The sequence below is a fragment of the Fusarium proliferatum genome (genome assembly GCF_900067095.1).
Source record: "Fusarium proliferatum ET1 genome assembly, contig: FPRO_scaffold007, whole genome shotgun sequence".
Classification (NCBI taxonomy): domain Eukaryota; kingdom Fungi; phylum Ascomycota; class Sordariomycetes; order Hypocreales; family Nectriaceae; genus Fusarium; species Fusarium proliferatum.
The window spans coordinates 2,345,566-2,363,047 of NW_022194796.1; the positions used below are offsets into that span (position 1 = coordinate 2,345,566).

Sequence of the window (17,482 nt, forward strand, 5' to 3'; positions counted from 1 at the left end):
CTCCTATTACTCATGCTTCTCATTAAGACTTCCGAAGCAACCTCCACGCCGTCTCATACCGTGAACCATACAGTCTGAGCATTTGCATCGCACCTTTCAAGACATCATGAAATCTTACAAACTAGTCGCCTGGGGACAAGAAGGCCAGTATGTCGAGTCACCAAAGCCAGTCCCAGGCCCTGCCGATGTTCTCATTTGCGTCAAGGCTGTCGGTCTCTGCCGCTCAGACCTCGATATGATGGACAGCCAACCCGGCAGTGATCCATACGCCTCCGCCATAGACGCAGACTACATTCTCGGCCACGAAACATCTGGCGTCGTTGAAGCTCTCGGGTCTTCCGTGACCGACTTGTCCAAGGGAGAGAGTGTCGTTGTCCATCACATGAGGCACTGCGGGTTCTGTAATTTCTGCGAGGTTGGGGTCGAGCAGCACTGCGAACACTTTAAGCGAGGGGCTATTGGAATGACAAGGGGCTGTGGCTTTGATGGTGGTTTGGCTGAGTACCTTGTTGTACCTCGCACTGAGCTCGTGTCTATCGGTCATGAGGATCCGGTTCTGTATGCCCCTCTCACTGACGCGGGGGTGACAGCCTACGCTAGCTGCAAGGACATTATCCGCAATGCACGCCCAGGTCAATACATCCTAATCATTGGCATTGGCGGGCTTGGGTCATACGCTGTTCAGTTCCTCCGACTCCTCACCTCTGCTCGCATCATTGCTGTCGACAACTCACCTGAGAGGCTAGCCCTCGCCAAGGATTTGGGAGCAGACGAAGCAATCCTTTCCAATGCAAGATCAAAAGCCGAGATTGACCGCGTAACCTCAAATCGAGGCGTCGACGGCGTGGTGGACTTTGTTGGGAGCAACGCAACCTTACAGCTAGCAGTTAGTGTCGTTCGGCCCCAGGGATTCGTCTCTGTGCCTGGCATGCAAGGTGGCTCTGTGCGTTTAGGATGGAACCTGATGGCGACGAGTGCTAAGTTTTCACTATCCCTTGGAAGTACAAGGCAGGACTTGAGGGAGGTGTGTCAGCTGGCGAAGGAGGGTAAGCTGAGGATTGATGTTGATAGGTTTAGCTTTGATGAGATACCTAAGGCCTACAAGCAGTTACGGGATGGTAAGCTGAAGGGCCGTGCGGTTATTGTTATGGACTGAGAGCCTAAGGCGTGGACGAGAAACATGAATTGGCAACAGAGGCAGAGACTTTACCCGTCCAATTGTTATTGCCGTTCGCGTCATAAATGTGAAGTTCGATGAGGAGGTGACTTTATAAAGCCCTTATAGGTAAAGTCACAGTTCAGGTAGCGCATGCTGCTTGAATGATGAGCAGGTTATCTGAATTGGGTATTTCAGTGCCTTAAATTGAGGCCCTATTGAGATATCATCAGATTGAACCCTGGATCACCAGAATCACTTTTACTTTGACTAAACAGCATAACGGACCAAAAGAATGAGCATTAAGATAAAGACCCAGATAACGTATGCAACGTCCCTCCAGGTCGCCTTCTTCTGACTAGGTCTATCCGAAAACACGCTCTGTATCCTCATTTTGCGCCCAAATCTTTTTAAGCTGCATTCTCGCTATCTTCCATCCTTTATCCGTGCGCTGAAACTTGAACCGATAATGCCCTCCAAAGGCATGGTACTCATGAGGCTTGCTTGTATCCATCGTGGCAGAGAACCAGAGATAACATCTCCCCTCAGCTGTGTCTCCATCAACTGTGAACTGCAGATTGCTCATGGAGTGCTGTAGACCTTGAAATCTGTCTTCTGCGCCGCGAGCAGCAGCAGCGATGTTTTCAACGCCGACAATATCACCCCAGCTCTCGAATCCGAGAACACCGTTGGGGATGAAACAGTCGGCGAATTCGTCCCATTTGTGGTCGTCAGCCGTGTTGCAGTAGCGATTGAGTAGGGTTGCTAGTGCATCTTTGTCTTCGAGGAGTTGGAGGCCTCGTAGAAGTGCTTCCAGATTGGGCGTGTTGGTTTGAGCCATGATTTAGCTGTTATCTGAGATGGTGGTTGCGAATGCAAGTTGTTATCGGTTATCTGTCTGTGCGACTCAGAGTTTGAGTAGTCTCAGACAGCATCGTTCCGAAGAAGCATAAATAGAGGCTGTACCTTGGCTAAAGCATGGCGATGGTGGCTGAAAGGGTAGTGACAGAAGGGAAATGAGGGGTTAGCGGATGGAGTTCGGACGGTCCAGCTTCGGCTCGAGAATTGGGTCCTTGAATGCTCTCACGAGGCTACCGAAGGTGTCCAATGCTATTGTCCGGCAATTGGAATTCCTCACTCTCCCAAAGTTAGAACTTGTCGGTGAATTGAAGCAGTGAGAGTGGTATTTTGAGTTGATAGACCAGATAGCTGATTCTTACATCACGCGCTTTACTGGAAGATTGCTGCAACGCGTGACCATTCCCGTGAGGGCGAGAGATTGTTTGCTTTACTTTGAGGTTGCCACAGTATTTGCAATAGGTAAATTGCATATTGAATTGATGCTCTTCAAGACTAATTCGCTATAATGGCTATTTACTACTGGTTGGTATAATGCCCAGTGATGGCAACTCGGGCACTTCTAGTCCAGATGCCAAGCGAACTCCATATCTTACATGATCCAGAGTATCCTTGGGAATGTAAACATCCTTCTCATCACCCATGACCTTGTTCCAATTCTCCAAGAAACCTTCCGCTGTCGTTTCATTTGTATGCCCAGGAAAAGTCGCCAGAGCAACACGTGCAGCTCTCCCCGCTCCCGTAGCGACGCAGACGCCAGATACAGGGCATTCATCAGCACATAATGCAACGAGCAACGGCGCACATTTGCTGGTTTCAAAGTACGTCTGCGTGATCATTTTGGATGCCTCTGAGAGGTCTCCCATCCGTGATGCACCCGAAGGTAAAATGGCGTTAAGCTTGATCCCGCATGATGGGGCGAACCGTCCAAGATCTTGCGTGATGGCATAGACTGCGCCTTTGGAAGCTGAATAGGCGCAATCACCGCCAGCGCCGAATCCAATGATGGCATCTGAAGATACGTTGACAATGCGACCGTGTCCTTGCTTCTCCATGGTAGGCCAAGCGGCACTTGTCATGAGCTGTGCTCCTAGGACGCCAATCTCAATGACTCTCATGAAAGCCAGTGCATCAAGCGCCGCGTGAGAACTTGGCTTTCCAGAGATACCGGCATTGTTGACGAGGATATCAACACGGCCGTATTCCGCGAGGCAATTGGCGACGATGGCTTGAGCTTGGGCTTGGATAGAGACGTCGTGTCCGTCGGCGATAGCACTGCCGCCGGCCGCTTTGATCTCATCTACCACTGACTGGGCTCTGGTAATGGTTCCGGCTTGGCCTTCGAGTGTACCGCCGTAGTCGTTCACTACGACTTTGGCTCCCAGCTTTCCGAGTAAGAGGGCGTATTCCCGCCCAAGACCCCCTCCTGCACCAGTGACGATGGCAACACGGCCTTTGACAGACATTATGGACTGGGAACTGAGTAGAGAGATAAGCAGATTGCGATGCCAAGTAATTGAGCTGTTGGGGACAGGAGAATTACAGTTCTAGTATAATTTCTAGGGCACGGGTTTATATGGCAAAGCAGGCGGCCAGGACCAAGAATGGGTACAAGCTGAACGTCGACATTACAGACTTTTTCCTATTTTGTCGTGTTGAAGAGTAATTGTCGGTCACGCCCTCATTTCTCTCGTGTCTGTACATAGTCAGGCCGAACCTAGCCCGAATTCGCTTCTGCTCCAGGCGCTTCGCCTTCCAGGTGGTCACTGTAACCGAGCGCGCTAACGGTGCCAGACCACTGCAGGTAACTAACTCAATGGCGGCGTCACAGCTCATCAACGCACGATGGAACTATAAGTCATATACTCGGCATTTTTATTTTTATAATCAGTAGTATCTAGTCACAATTGTCCCTTGCACACACCTCCAAAATGTATGGTATCAAAGGAAGAGTATATGCAATTACTGGCGCAGCGTCAGGCATCGGGCGAGCCTCTGCAATTCGCTTAGCGGAACTTGGAGCTGGAGGTCTAGCTATTTGCGATGTCAACATCGAAGGCCTTGACAAAACAAAGGAATTATGTGAGCCTTGACTTTCGATCTCCCCAGCGTCTAGTTGACAGACACCATCTCTAATGTGTAATGTAGGCTCACTAGCTGGCACTAAAGTAGTTGCGTCAACAGTTGACGTCCGAAGCCAGCAACAAGTCCAGAAGTGGATTGACAACACCGTTGCTGAGTTCGGACGTTTAGATGGAGCTGCAAACATTGCGGGAATTGCAGGTGGCGCCGGTGATACGACTTGCGCAACCATTGTACGTTACATAGCAGCCATTTGTCAGTCCAGATTGATACTGATCCATACCGCACAGGAAGAGTCAGATTGGGATCGTATGATGGATGTCAATCTCAAAGGCGTCATGTGGTGCATGCGAGCTCAGATTCCGTATCTCCCCCGCCCGGGAGGAGCCATCGTCAACATCTCGAGCACCTCGGGCCTCAGAGGCTTCCCTCACAATGCAGCTTACTCATCGAGTAAATTTGGAGTCATTGGTCTCACATCGTCCGTGGCTGGCGAGTTTGGCGCCGAGGGTATTCGCATCAACTCTCTTTTACCGTACTTCCTCCCTTTCTGAAGAAGCTCACCGCACACTAACAGAGATAATAGCGGACCGATCCGAACTGAAATGTTTGAAGCGGGCGAAGCCAAGGGGCTGTTTGATTCGGAAAAGATCAGCAAGTTGACATGCCTTGGTCGTATGGGCAAACCTGACGAGGTGGCCAAGGTTCTGTGCTTTTTGTTAAGCGACGATGCGTCATATGTCACTGGCGGTGAGTCCTTTTCTTCTATTGGCAATGTTTCGCAACGTTTTGACACCTTTCAGCGCAATGGACCGTGGATGGTGGGTATGCTGCCTGCTGAGGAGCGAATAACAGGTAAGCTAGGGGAGGAAAGAAAACTTAGGACCTTGACCCTAAATGACAAAAGGACTTCGGTAATTTAGCATAAGTTTAGGATACCTTTGTAGATTTATCTTAATACCTCATAACAGGTCTGATATTTTCTCCCCCCCGATGGTAAATAAAGGCTCTAGAAGAGATATCATTCCAAGCATGTTCAGCAACAAAGAGATCACACAGCATGGCTTAAAGATTCTATATGTGGCGTTCTATCTAGTTCATATCGCTAGATCAACAGAGAGCTGTATTACCTACTTTATAATTTGACGGGCATTACAATCATAGCGGGAGTTATATGACTGTTCTGTATGATTGTAAGAGCGGGCTCCAGATACAGGTGCTGGGAGCTCTATTACAATCGATCGCCGACTCAGTAACAAGATATTATACTTACAATAAATAGGGGATATCATTAAGGCTTAGATTGATTACATTTAAGAAGCAAACGCTAATTTCTATCGCCCAAATCCTCTTTCCGAATATCAACGATATGCCAGGGCACAACAAACTCCTTATAGTAGTCCTTCAGGCATCTATACACTCCCTAAACCCCGGCCTTTTCTCAAAGACTTCATGATGAGCCTAACCTTCGATTAGTCAAGTTCCTTCAAAACAGAAATAGCCAACAAGGCTTCAGTGTCTCTACTCACATCCACAGAGTCCCAGTTGATCAATAGTAGTTGATCTTCAGGATTCTCAATAAGAGGACTGATGAAGTAGCCCTTACATCCATCTTCCTCGTCGAGTACACGAGTAACCACCTTGTTAAACTGAGAGTAATAACCCGACACACCACCTTCAACCACTTTCGTCAACGCAACCTCCATAGCAGGCGACTTCAGAGCGTCTGAGAGATGTGGATGGTCACTGAGGGGTGAGTGATCCATGAGCGCGTGGGATGTCCATGTGACCTTGCGCCCATTCAGAGCTGGTTGAATGACACTGTGGAACTTTGCATATTCAGAGCTTGTGAAGAAAGAATGGGATGACTCTAGGTTTTCCCACAGAGCTAGATATACTTTTGTATATCGATCTTCGAATTTTCTGCCGCTCCAGAAGGACTTTAGCCCAGGTGCCCTGTTAAGCAGGTATGTTAGCCATGTCGATTTGGCGCCGGTTCTATCTTACTTCTTGAGTATTGAAATAGCTGGCGCAAGATCTCGCCCGATTTCAGCATTGGCCGCTGGGCGATGCGGAATGGTAATTAATTGGAGAGCTTGGCTGGTCAGCATCGCGCACTGAGTAGACAATTAGGCTTGAGATGGGCCTATGAAGCACGAATATTAAGCAGATTTATAAGAATATCGGAAAAGCACGAGTAGAAAAACGATGATTACTTTAACCAGAGTGATCTTTCACCGAGGAATGGCCAATATCACGCGGATGTTGCATCTACCGAAATTAGTGCGCCCGTTGATAGCTCCGCTCTGGAGTAGCATCTTGGCTCAGTGATCGGTGCGCCGATAATACGCCGCCTCTGCCATCACGAACATCCAAAGCAATACTATCTTTATCTAACACAACCCATAAGGCTTGTTCCTGAGCTAATCCGAATTCCTGTATCTAAGTAAGTGACCATGACACGCAAGTTCTTTGTTATTGCACGCGTCGTCGGGCGAGATGGAGCTATTGATCTTGTAAGCATGAACATTCCTCTTTATAAAAATCAACTGACACAGTTTATCAGTGGAAAGATCGGCTTGTTGAATTGTGCAAGGTATCAGCTACAGAGCCATACGGCGACTCGTACTACTGGGGTCAAGATGTCGATGGTGAACCCGACACGCTCTGGGGCCTAGAAGGATACACGCACCCAATTGGATTCTTCATCGACCATGTTTCATCAGATATCTTCAAAAGAGAGATGGCACTTGTTGACAAGGATAAACTTTTACGAACAGCCCAAGGTCTGGATAGCCCGGACTACGACCTCCATCACTACGATGAGTACGCAGGCTTTCTTAAGAGGGCTGATGATGTCGAAAGGGATTCTGTGCAAAGCTTCGTCGTAGTGAAGCACTATTGGGCCAAGAGCGAGGCTTTGAGAAATGAGATGCTCGATAGACTAGCTCAATTCGCTAAGGGATTAGTCTCCGGCTCTCCTCATGTTCAGAGTGCGCTGGTGCTGAAGGAATGTCGAGATACGAGCATGGCAAGCCTGTGGCTAAGGTGAGTCCATTGCCCGGTCGACCACTCTTGGTATCACTTGGACTGATCTATCGATCGTTGTAGGATGGGATCGGAGGAAGAGTGGAATGCATTGGAGCGATCGGATCGAATGCACGAGTTTATTGATGGTTCAAAGGCGAATTGCGTCCGCAGCGAAACACATCGGTCTCAGGCGTTTAACGGTCATCTGGGGATACAAGACTAGATCGGATAGCACATCAGATAGATATTAAAACATGTTTATCCGGATTATTAAGTTTACCCGCGAATCATATTTGTCACCTGGCTGCTCACAAAGATGCATCTCACAATCACACGTTCTAGTCTCAAGCTTCACGGGGCTTTTGTCAGGAATATAGAATAGAAGTAGTCAATTCAGTTCTTGGATAGTTTAGCTTGTACATCTGGTTTTTTTCTTGTAATTCTGAAGGTCGGATAATAACCATTCAGCATGCAATTAAATAACAGTTTAATTCTATATCTTACATCATAGAATGCTCTGTACCGAGTACTATGCGTCGTAACCATGGGTTATAGCTACAGGCTATCAGCGCTGTATAGCCACTGGAAATTGCGGGGAAACACAAAGTGGCAGAGTTGGTTAGTGTTTAACTCGATAGCTCAAGCCGAAGCTTCGCACCAACTTCGGAGGTCCCAAAACGCATAGATAGTGTACACTAACATCGGCTAATCTGGGTCTGGATTTCTTCTGTAGCTCGAGGCCAAAGAATATGAGGGGGTTTTCTGTATAAGCTTCCCCAACCCAGATTGACTCGAACATGGTGATCATTTCTGTTTCATAGTCATATCTGTGAGCAACCGCATTTTACGCATCGTGAGAGACCAGACACAGGAATCAATATGGCCTCCCCCATTTTCATATACGGTCTTGTAGGTGCCGTGGCGGCTCTAACGGTGTATTGGCTGCTCCGGATTGGCAGACGGGATCCTCGAATGCCTCCGGGGCCTCCTACGGTCCCGATTCTCGGCAACATGCACATGATTCCAACCACCGGCCTCGGAAAGAAGTAAGAAAACTTGAATTACAAGGGTCAAGTTGTCGCTAACAATTCCCAGGTTCATGGAATGGTCTCTGCAGTACGGCAAAATCTTCTCTCTCAAGATTGGTTCTGGCAATATCATTGTGATCTGTGACCGCAAAGCCGTTCATGAGCTTCTCGATAAGAAGGGAAGCATCTACTCGGACCGGCCTCCAAACATCGTCCCGCTCTTCATCACGAGAGGCGATCATATGACCATGGAGTGTCAGAGTCCATCTTGGCGAGAAAAGAGAACTGTCGTGACGCGCAATTTGAACCCTAAGTCTTTGGATGAGAAGCATTTCAGGGTTCAAGAGACTGAGTAGGTAGTCTTGCACCTTGATGGAGTGAACGAGAGCTGACCTGGCGTTCTCTAGGGCTGTTATCTTGATGAACCGTCTCTTGGATGATCCTAGCAACTTCTACTCGTATTCGCGCCTTTACGCCTCTTCTGTGGCTGCTATTCTGGCCTGGGGCTTCCGAGCGACCACTCTGGATTCATTCTGGTACAAAGATGTCTCCGCCATGATTGAAAAGGTGAATCAGGCTTTTACTTCTCATCTCTGTATGTCTAACTCTGCTTATAGTGGCTCGAGGCGATCGAACCCGGTGCGACACCTCCCGTCGACCTAATTCCATGGCTCTGGTACATCCCCGGACAATGGAAGTCCCGCGTCTACAAGATGCGAGATCACATGGATAAAGTCTGGAGCCAAGCACGAGCAATGGTCGATGATCGACGAGCAAGAGGTGATCGTCGAGAGTGTATGATCGATATGAAGTTGGATGAGTATGAAAAGAACGGTTGGCCCATGTCGCAGCACGCCTTCAACAACCTTTTTGGCGAGTTGATGGAAGCAGGTGCTGATACCACGGCGAACCAAATTCTCACTTTGATCTTGGCTTTGGCGAAATATCCCAAGTTTCAGGAGAAAGCGAGAGTGGAGATTGATGCTGTTTGCGGTACGGAACGAGCGCCTGTTTTTTCGGATTTTGCGAAGATGCCTTATGTCAATGCTATCGTCAAGGAGGGTTTGCGATGGAGGCCAACGTAAGTTTACCTTGGAGTTGGTATTTTCTTTATCAGAGTGCTTACTAAACATTGGTATAGTTCCGATCTAGGATTGCCTCATACCGTTACCAAGGGTAAGTCTACTAGGTTGGACTGGACTGGAATGTTCGCGCAGTAACTAACCTTTTGATAGATGACTACTACGATGGAATGTTGATCCCTAAGGGAAGTACTATCTTCGTCGGAGTATGGGCTATGCATCACGACAAGGATTACTATGGCAGTCATGACACCTTCGACCCTGACCGCTATCTGTCTCATACAAAGCTAGCAAACGAATACACAGTAGGTCCAGATTATGAGAAACGAGATAAGTCCACCCCTCAATAATAACATATAGAGCAACTCGCTAACTTGTACCTTTACATCACTATGGGTATGGTGCTGGACGACGTATCTGCCCCGGAATCCATCTGGCCGAGCGCAGTATGTGGCGAATCACTGCGAAGCTACTGTGGGCGTTTGAATTCTCTGAACCAATCGATCCTGTGACCGGCAAAGTTAAACCGCTGGATCAAGATGCATATACATCGGCGAACTTGGTGTGTCCATTACCCTATAAAGTTAATATTAAGCCGCGAAGTGCAGCTCATGTTCAGGCTATCAAAAGAGAGCTTGAGAGTGCGGAAGCGTTTTTGTCTCAATACAACTAAGTAGGTACAACCATGGTCTGGTTGGGCATTAGAGTAACCATCTATAAATATGAATTTCTACTCACGACTTTCATTGTAATTTTATGTTGTGTGCTATCCCATGTTAGATATGCTGGTCCAGTTATTATGATATGTTGTCCCACATACAGCCAGCCATGGTCATGAAAAGCCCCACATAGATACAGGGTAAGTAATTCTAAGCCAGCGCCCGTTTAACCGAGCTATTACAACTGTTATTAAACTATATCATCAGGATTGCGGGGTAGAGGTCATCTACTCAACTAGACACTATCTGATTGGCTGCTTTGGAAAGGCCGAGCCTCTGTAATCCATGTACCCCGGATCTTCCGCTTGACCTTGTCGATCTGCTTCGGCAGATGAAGCGGTACCAGGTGCAGAGCAGAGCAGAGCCCAGACCGCATTTCTCTTTCTCAGGGGTTGGTTAGATGCCTCGCATGTGAGACAAAAACAATAGGTGAGAGATTGGTGTTTTCTTACCCCGCGACAACCCCAGATTTCGTCATTGTCGCGACTGCACCAGCGGAGCCGCAGCTTCAGAGCATTATTCATGGCCCTTGACATGTTTAGAGTGTTCCTTTTACCTCGCGGAATTGTTTAGGACTCGTGTTCCTTACCTGAGATCTCTATCCAATGCCAACTGCGCGTCTTTAGGACCATGAAAGGCTGCTCATACTGTCATCGAACGTTTCACAAAACAGAGCATCTTCTCCGCCACGAGCGCTCTCGTACGATCATCCCCACATGGAACCATTTCAATTGCCAAATTAACCCATGCTTAGATACAGGGGAGAAGCCATATCGATGCGATACATGCGGTCGCGGCTATGCACGGAGGTAAGAAGCCATCTCTAGTCTCTGTCACCACTGGTATTGACGGCCATAGCGATGTCCTCCTTCGCCACGTTAGATACTTTCACCCAAACAGCGACACTTCACAAAGAGAGCGCCGACGATCCGATGTCTCAGCGAACGAGAAGAGCCGACAGCGCCGACAAAGTGTCCTGGCCGATTCCATAAACGTGTGTTCAATACCTCCGCCGGAGCCGGAAGAAGGTTCAGAAGGCGAGACAAATCAGCAAGAAAATAATCCTGTGCGCGATAATGGGCAGCCGCAACACCAGGAGGATAGTTCTATAACTGTCGATCATTCGATGGCGCAGTTTTCAACATCTGATCTTGATGCGTTGGCTACGGTATCAATGCTCCAAGCTCTCCACGAACAACCGAACGAATCGACGAAGCTGGGTCTGGAAGACTCTTTCGATGATCGACGACCGTCGAATAGCTCCCCTGCTATTGGCCAGCATGATAATGAACTATCGCCGATGAGCTTCTCGCATCATTTGGTAGAGACAACACTGGAGACAGCGACTCCTACCTTATTCACCGCCAATGCCGAATTTCTCAGTCCTGGAGTATCGTTGAGTACAAGGGCAAATGTATTTCATTCTCACACTGCTACCTCGGCAGCCCCTTGGGGAAATAACGAGGCAGCCCTCGCGTCAATGAGCAACACAGATTTGTTGCATTATGCTGGTGCTTTGGAATTCTTACAACCGAACCTTAGCCATCTAGACTTTCTTGACTTTGGTCTCGGCGAGACTTCACCCGGCGTCCGTGGTTCGCAGGCCTCGAGCAACAGCGTCGACCCTGTCAGCAGCATTCCGCTGGAGCGCTTCGCCAGGGTAGCTGCGTTATGGCCACGGAATCGAACGCACTCAGCAAGTCAGATTGCTTCCAAAGTCTGGGCGGACGTGGTGAATTACCGGGGTGACGGTATTTTTACAGATGTCTCTATTTCGCAGTCTTCACCAAGCTCTACCATCGGTACCGAGAATGAATCGCGATGGGGAATGGATGAAGAAAAGCGACAGGACCTCATCCGAGAGTTCGGTTCGCTTGGTTCTAGCGTTGACTTTCTACCAGCGCGACTACTAAACCTCGGTCTCACTATTGCCTTTCGACAACCTCACTCTCTCGTGCCGTTTATACACCAACCCACCTTCTCAGCAAAGTCAGCATCTAACTCAGTCGTCTTCTCCTTGTGTCTCCTGGGATTAGCCATTCTAGACTCTTCATATGTGAAGCCTTTCACAGCACACTACTTGCCTGTAATCTCACTGCCGTCCGTGTCCGAATGAAGGACCATACTGACTATGTACAGGCAGCTACCGAGAAGTGCTGTTCTCAATTAGCGACACCATCCTTCGGCCCAGAAGGGTCGGCGCAGCTTGTTGAGCGCCTCGCTTCGGCGGCCCTGCTACTGATGGCCTGGTCAATAAGCTCACCCCACGTAAACCCCCTCTGATACTCGGATCTGGGGATCAAATGCTGAGACTGATCATAGGGTGCTCGCGATGCTTTCTTATCCAGGATGCTTTACAACCAGACCATGAACGTACGTTTAAGCTGTCCTGCTTCCCCTTCTTGGTAAGCTGACAAAACGATGCACTTATAGCTCGTGAAAATGTCGGGGTTACTGATGCCACGACCTTCATCATTCAGCATCGACACTTTACTAAGTCAGGCGAATTCCGCCAGACTTGTCCATGACCCAGCGCAAAGCGATGACTGGGCGTGGAAGGCGTGGGCTCGAACCGAAAGCTTCAAGAGGTATGCTGCCCTTGGTATCTTAGATCTGCAAATGCTGACCATGACGATTGCTTCAAGATTAATATCGACGCTGATCATGATCGATGCATGGTGGGCGTCAAGACTAAACACAGAGCCACTCATCTGCACTCCCGTGGTGCAGTTGGAGATGTCGACGTCGATCGACCTGTATCGCTCCTCGTCAGCAAGGTCGTGGAGGAGCTGTCGCAATGCTGGCACAAGTGCAACTACAGAACCTGTTATAATACGAATGCACACTCCATCCATCACATTGACGCCACTTCAAGAAACGTCGCCGATTGGAATGACTGGCCTGCTCTCTGTTGTCTGGGCTCGCATTCTCCAGCATCAACATCAAACGAGAGGAGCAAATGACAGCAATAGAGAGAGGCCTACCGCAAGTGTGGATGCATCGACTGAGACTGGTAACAACACGTTACGTGTGCTGGGCGACATCTACACAAACTACTCGAGGTTTCTTCGGTATAGAAACCCCAACTGTATCGCGCAGTGGCACTTCTTGAACCTCAACGTACTGGCCAATCTTGAGATCTTCGAAATGGCCTCTGGTCGGAACGGAGCTGAGAGCGCATACGCTGCCTTACAAGAGATCTCCAACTGGAGTCAGACCCAATATGCAAGACGTGCCTGTCTTCACGCCGCGGGTATCTACGTCGCCATGAGTCGTCGAAGAGCAAACGACGGCGTTATGCTGCATTCCGATATGTCTTTATTCACAGCTGCGCTTGTCCTAGGACTCTACGTCTTTATGATGAAGCCGAACGAAGGACATACTGATGCTGACACAGAGTCATTTGAGTTACTCAACGACATGGACTGGACTAACCTATGTGATCCAATGTCTATAGTAGAGAATGCTGGGGATAACACCGCCAGTCAGTTTATACATAATGGAGGAAGTATTAGCTTCTCTGGAACAGTGTGTGAAGCGGGATATAATGCTGCCAAGATGATCTTGCTCGAGTTTGCGAGCTTACTAGAGGAGGTTGGGAAGTGGAATGCGAAAGAACTGTGTCATATTCTACGGATCATGAGTGACTCTTTGATCGAAGTCGACGACCGTTTGGGTGGTGATTGAAGCGAGCTCGCACTTGGAACGCTGGCGGTTTTGCATGTACAATCACTCAAGCACATAAAGAGGTTTGTTATCGGACAGGATACCATTCAAACGTGAGAGCCTATAGCGCTATTAAACACAAATACACGGCATTGCTTTGCTCAAGATAAATCCACAAAGTTGTTCTAATTCCAAACCGCTGCATCGACTGCACTAATCTTTGCATGGCCATTAGTCTCGTGAGGCAGGACTTGCGTAGGCTGGCCCTTGGCATCGAGCAATTGAACAGAATGATAGTAGTCAACCGCCTTCTTCTGGTTAAACTTATCCTTTGCAACACGCTCAAGAAGCTGTTTGGTCAAAGGATGTGCTGAGAAACGATCGGGAAGATTATCCCAAACTCGGTAATCCGTGGCTTGTTTGTGAAGAACACCACAGATCTCTCGAGCATACTCTGTGAACAGGAATGTACGTGACGATTCAACCATGATCGTCATTTGGTCTGCTTTCAGGTCAGCACTGCTACCATAGCACACTATAGAATATGGGAATTAACTCACTTTCCAAGATTCTGCGTGGTTCATTGTGCTGCAAGATAGCTTCCGTGATATACTCCTCACCAAACCCCCCGTGGGGAGTATGTCCACCCTCGTAGCTACAACCACCGGGCAAGAAGTCATCGGACCGACCGAGACCTGCCCCGTAAATACAAGCTAACATCTCAGTCGCGCTGTTTCGATGATAGTAAGGTGCGCGCAACGAGTTGCTCGCTACGTCCCAGCGGGGACCAAACCATAGATAGTCAGCGAGCGGAACGTGGGGATCGAATGATTTAGCTGTCAGAACAGTGTTGATGCTGGGATCTGTGTGATCAATACTGGTACTGTTCTGAGACGCAAACTTTGTCAAATCGTACTATGATACATGTAGTTAGTACGTGTCTTTGTCTTGCTAGCATCGCTGTATTGGTAGCTCACCTTATAGGGAACTGCATTCCCATGCCAGGCAACAACGTCAAATGGACTATGATCCTGACTGATGGCAACATGCTTTCCGTTATTCTTAACGACAATTTTAAAAGGAACATGTAGATCCTCGTCGATATGAGCAACAGGATATAGAAAGTCTCGTGGGTTTGCCAGGCCATGTCCTCCGATGGGTCCCAAGTCAGGCAGCTCCCACATAGATCCCCAGACTTCAGCGATATGGCCACGAGCAACAGGAACACCGTCTGCAAGATTGATGCGGAAGCGCACACCACGCTGGATAACGCAAATCTCACCTGGCTGTACGAAGAGACGACCCATCTCGGTTTGGATGTCTATGATGCCGAGTTGAGGAGTGATGAGAAAGTCGCCGTCAGTGTTGCAATATGCCTTGTTGATCATAGAAGCATTGATCATGTAAACATACACAGCGATGCCCTGACGAAGATTGGGATCGCCACTTCCAGCAAGTGTATGTAACCCATCCGTAAAGTCAATCGTTTCATCATCCTTCGGCAGTGGAAAAGGCGACCACTCGGCCTGCTGGTACAAAGGCTCAACCCTGGGATTTAACGACAAAAAGCAGTTCTCGATATGAGACTTTGTCTCAATACTAGAATATCCCTGATGAGCAGCTGATGGTCGAGCACGATACATGTAAGTGCTCATGTTGAGGCCGCGAGGAGCTGCGAAAGCAGAGTAGGTGATACCCTCAGTGTACAGACCAAAACCTCTGTCTTGAGGGTTGTTTTGGCCGGCGGGGAGAGTGCCGGGGATGGCCTCTGATTGATGGCGGTTACCCCAGCCTGCTTGGTACTCATAGGGGTCATTCTCGCGGGTAGGTTTGGTGCGCTGGAGGTCTGTGTAGTGGAAGACTTTCTGGGGATCTGTGGCGGGCTCACGTCTCTTGATAGCGGCGACCATGCTGATGTTTGATGTGTAATTCTTCTTGGGGGTTTGATGTGATTGTTCAAGTTGAGGATGTTTTGGATCTAATCTAATGGTTCATTTTCCTTTTATTCTCTGGGCGTATTAGTAGAGAGATTCTGTAAGTCCCATGTTTATTACCGAACGGCAGATGCACAAATGGGCCAGTAAGTGGGAGACCTGACGTCGCATGTGGGGATATGGAGCTCCCACATAATGAGACCTTTCAGAGGCATCATTCTTACCCCTCAACCTTGAGATAACTCGTATGTTTAAATTAATTTACAACGTGTGGGACTACCAATTGATATCAAATTACGGTATTTGCCTGATTACTGCGCCTAGAGTACTATCATTGAGTTTCCTTTCTACTGCCAATCATGCTGCGCACACGCCAATCTTGCAGGGTGCTCACCCAACTAACTCAAGCTCATCCACACCGCTGGAATGCGCGTATACAGCTGACAACGCTTGTTCAGCGTCGCGCAATTGGTTCAGTCAGCGCAATTGACTCTGTGATATTCCGGAACTTGTTTGGTACCGACGAGATTCGCAATGCAAGTCACCGTACCAACCCTCTCATTCCAACAATTGACTAACTTCCTCTACAGGTCTTTAGCGACCAAGCCTACATCGACAGATGCGTCGACGTTGAAGCTGCTCTAGCACGAGCTCAAGCCCAATGCAATGTCATTCCCTCCGACGCCGCAGCCGACATCACCTCCAAAGCCAATGCCACCAGTCTCGACATGGATCGGCTGCGTAACGAGACGGATGTCGTGGGCTATCCCATACTCCCTCTTGTACGTCAGTTGAATGACATGTGCGGCTCTGCTGGAAAGTATCTGCACTGGGGTGCTACAACACAAGATATTATGGATACCGCAAGCGTCTTACAGATCAAGTCTGGTCTCGATATCGTTGGGACCAAGTTGGCAGGCGTTATAAATGCCTTGCAAGACCTGGCTGTTACCTATCGTGATACGCCAATGGCTGGAAGGACGCATCTCCAGCATGCTCTGCCTGTCACCTTTGGCTACAAATGCGCTGTGTGGCTATCAAGTCTGTATCGCCACAGGGAACGCCTTCAGCAGCTCAAGAGTCGTGCTCTTGTCGTTCAGTATGGAGGGGCAGCGGGGACTTTGGCATCCCTCGGTGATGGCCCAGCGGGCGTCAATGTGAGGAAGCAACTCGCTGCGGAACTCGGCCTGCAAAACCCTACAATTACCTGGCATGTAGCCCGTGATGGTATTGCTGAAGTGGCCAACTTCCTCGCCCTCATCGGCGGCTCCCTCGGTAAAATTGCCCTGGACCTAATCATCATGTCCTCCAACGAGCTCGGCGAAGTCGCTGAACCCTTCGTCCCCCACCGCGGCGCTTCCTCCACAATGCCCCAAAAGCGCAATCCCATCTCCAGCGAGGTCATCCTCGCCGCCTCCAAAATCCTACGCTCCAACGCCAGTCTCGTTCTTGACGGCATGGTGTCCGACTTTGAGCGTGCATCAGGACCTTGGCATCTAGAATGGGTAGCCATACCTGAAAGCTTCGTCATAGCAGTTGGAGCCCTTCACCAAGCTGAGTTTGCGCTTGCTGGCCTTGTTGTGGACAAGGAGCGTATGGCGGCTAATCTCGCTTCTACAAGGGGACTTATTGTTGGTGAGGCGTTGATGATGGCGTTGGCTAAGTATGTTGGAAGACAGGATGCTCACGATATTGTGTATGAGGCTTGTAAGGTGACCATTGAGAGTAAGGATGGAAGTACGTTGCTTGATACACTGAAGAAGGATGAGAGGGTGACTCAGCATCTGCCTATGAGTGATCTGGAGAGGCTCTGTGATCCTATTAATTATTTGGGGTCGGCGCAGCGCATGGTTGATGATACGCTAGCCGAGAACGCTTCATAAAGTGTCAGTGTATGCATATCAATAGATTTTCAGTACCAATATTA

At 48.9% G+C, this 17,482-nt stretch overlaps 10 protein-coding genes across 10 annotated transcripts; 6 read left to right on the plus strand and 4 right to left on the minus strand.

The window, feature by feature from the left end:
- Nucleotides 1-106: 106 nt before the first annotated feature.
- Nucleotides 107-1,156, plus strand: FPRO_07383 (putative alcohol dehydrogenase I-ADH1; the record flags this gene model as incomplete). The annotated part of the gene is made up of 1 exon (XM_031234566.1): nt 107-1,156. The coding sequence occupies one exon, from the start codon at nt 107-109 to the stop codon at nt 1,154-1,156; it is 1,050 nt and encodes a 349-aa protein (XP_031084291.1).
- A 364-nt stretch (nt 1,157-1,520) lies between these two features.
- FPRO_07382 (uncharacterized protein) lies at nt 1,521-1,997 on the minus strand (the record flags this gene model as incomplete). Its single annotated transcript, XM_031234567.1, has 1 exon — nt 1,521-1,997. One exon carries the CDS (start codon nt 1,995-1,997, stop codon nt 1,521-1,523), a length of 477 nt encoding a protein of 158 aa, XP_031084292.1.
- Nucleotides 1,998-2,526: 529 nt separating this feature from the next.
- Nucleotides 2,527-3,480, minus strand: FPRO_07381 (FOX2-Hydratase-dehydrogenase-epimerase, peroxisomal; the record flags this gene model as incomplete). The annotated part of the gene is made up of 1 exon (XM_031234568.1): nt 2,527-3,480. The coding sequence occupies one exon, from the start codon at nt 3,478-3,480 to the stop codon at nt 2,527-2,529; it is 954 nt and encodes a 317-aa protein (XP_031084293.1).
- Nucleotides 3,481-3,945: 465 nt separating this feature from the next.
- FPRO_07380 (uncharacterized protein) lies at nt 3,946-4,937 on the plus strand (the record flags this gene model as incomplete). The annotated part of the gene is made up of 5 exons (XM_031234569.1): nt 3,946-4,096; nt 4,163-4,329; nt 4,387-4,631; nt 4,683-4,846; nt 4,900-4,937. The coding sequence occupies 5 exons, from the start codon at nt 3,946-3,948 to the stop codon at nt 4,935-4,937; spliced, it is 765 nt and encodes a 254-aa protein (XP_031084294.1).
- A 631-nt stretch (nt 4,938-5,568) lies between these two features.
- FPRO_07379 (uncharacterized protein) lies at nt 5,569-6,207 on the minus strand (the record flags this gene model as incomplete). Its single annotated transcript, XM_031234570.1, has 2 exons — nt 5,569-6,052; nt 6,104-6,207. The coding sequence occupies 2 exons, from the start codon at nt 6,205-6,207 to the stop codon at nt 5,569-5,571; spliced, it is 588 nt and encodes a 195-aa protein (XP_031084295.1).
- Nucleotides 6,208-6,552: 345 nt separating this feature from the next.
- FPRO_07378 (uncharacterized protein) lies at nt 6,553-7,349 on the plus strand (the record flags this gene model as incomplete). The annotated part of the gene is made up of 3 exons (XM_031234572.1): nt 6,553-6,612; nt 6,663-7,144; nt 7,208-7,349. 3 exons carry the CDS (start codon nt 6,553-6,555, stop codon nt 7,347-7,349), a joined length of 684 nt encoding a protein of 227 aa, XP_031084296.1.
- Nucleotides 7,350-8,005: 656 nt separating this feature from the next.
- FPRO_07377 (uncharacterized protein) lies at nt 8,006-9,586 on the plus strand (the record flags this gene model as incomplete). The annotated part of the gene is made up of 6 exons (XM_031234573.1): nt 8,006-8,172; nt 8,222-8,506; nt 8,562-8,721; nt 8,772-9,235; nt 9,296-9,330; nt 9,390-9,586. 6 exons carry the CDS (start codon nt 8,006-8,008, stop codon nt 9,584-9,586), a joined length of 1,308 nt encoding a protein of 435 aa, XP_031084297.1.
- A 1,168-nt stretch (nt 9,587-10,754) lies between these two features.
- FPRO_07376 (uncharacterized protein) lies at nt 10,755-13,642 on the plus strand (the record flags this gene model as incomplete). The annotated part of the gene is made up of 4 exons (XM_031234574.1): nt 10,755-12,041; nt 12,095-12,223; nt 12,278-12,328; nt 12,389-13,642. The coding sequence occupies 4 exons, from the start codon at nt 10,755-10,757 to the stop codon at nt 13,640-13,642; spliced, it is 2,721 nt and encodes a 906-aa protein (XP_031084298.1).
- A 164-nt stretch (nt 13,643-13,806) lies between these two features.
- Nucleotides 13,807-15,531, minus strand: FPRO_07375 (putative homogentisate 1,2-dioxygenase; the record flags this gene model as incomplete). Its single annotated transcript, XM_031234575.1, has 3 exons — nt 13,807-14,123; nt 14,182-14,536; nt 14,599-15,531. The coding sequence occupies 3 exons, from the start codon at nt 15,529-15,531 to the stop codon at nt 13,807-13,809; spliced, it is 1,605 nt and encodes a 534-aa protein (XP_031084299.1).
- Nucleotides 15,532-16,089: 558 nt separating this feature from the next.
- FPRO_07374 (uncharacterized protein) lies at nt 16,090-17,438 on the plus strand (the record flags this gene model as incomplete). The annotated part of the gene is made up of 2 exons (XM_031234576.1): nt 16,090-16,095; nt 16,146-17,438. 2 exons carry the CDS (start codon nt 16,090-16,092, stop codon nt 17,436-17,438), a joined length of 1,299 nt encoding a protein of 432 aa, XP_031084300.1.
- Nucleotides 17,439-17,482: the final 44 nt, after the last annotated feature.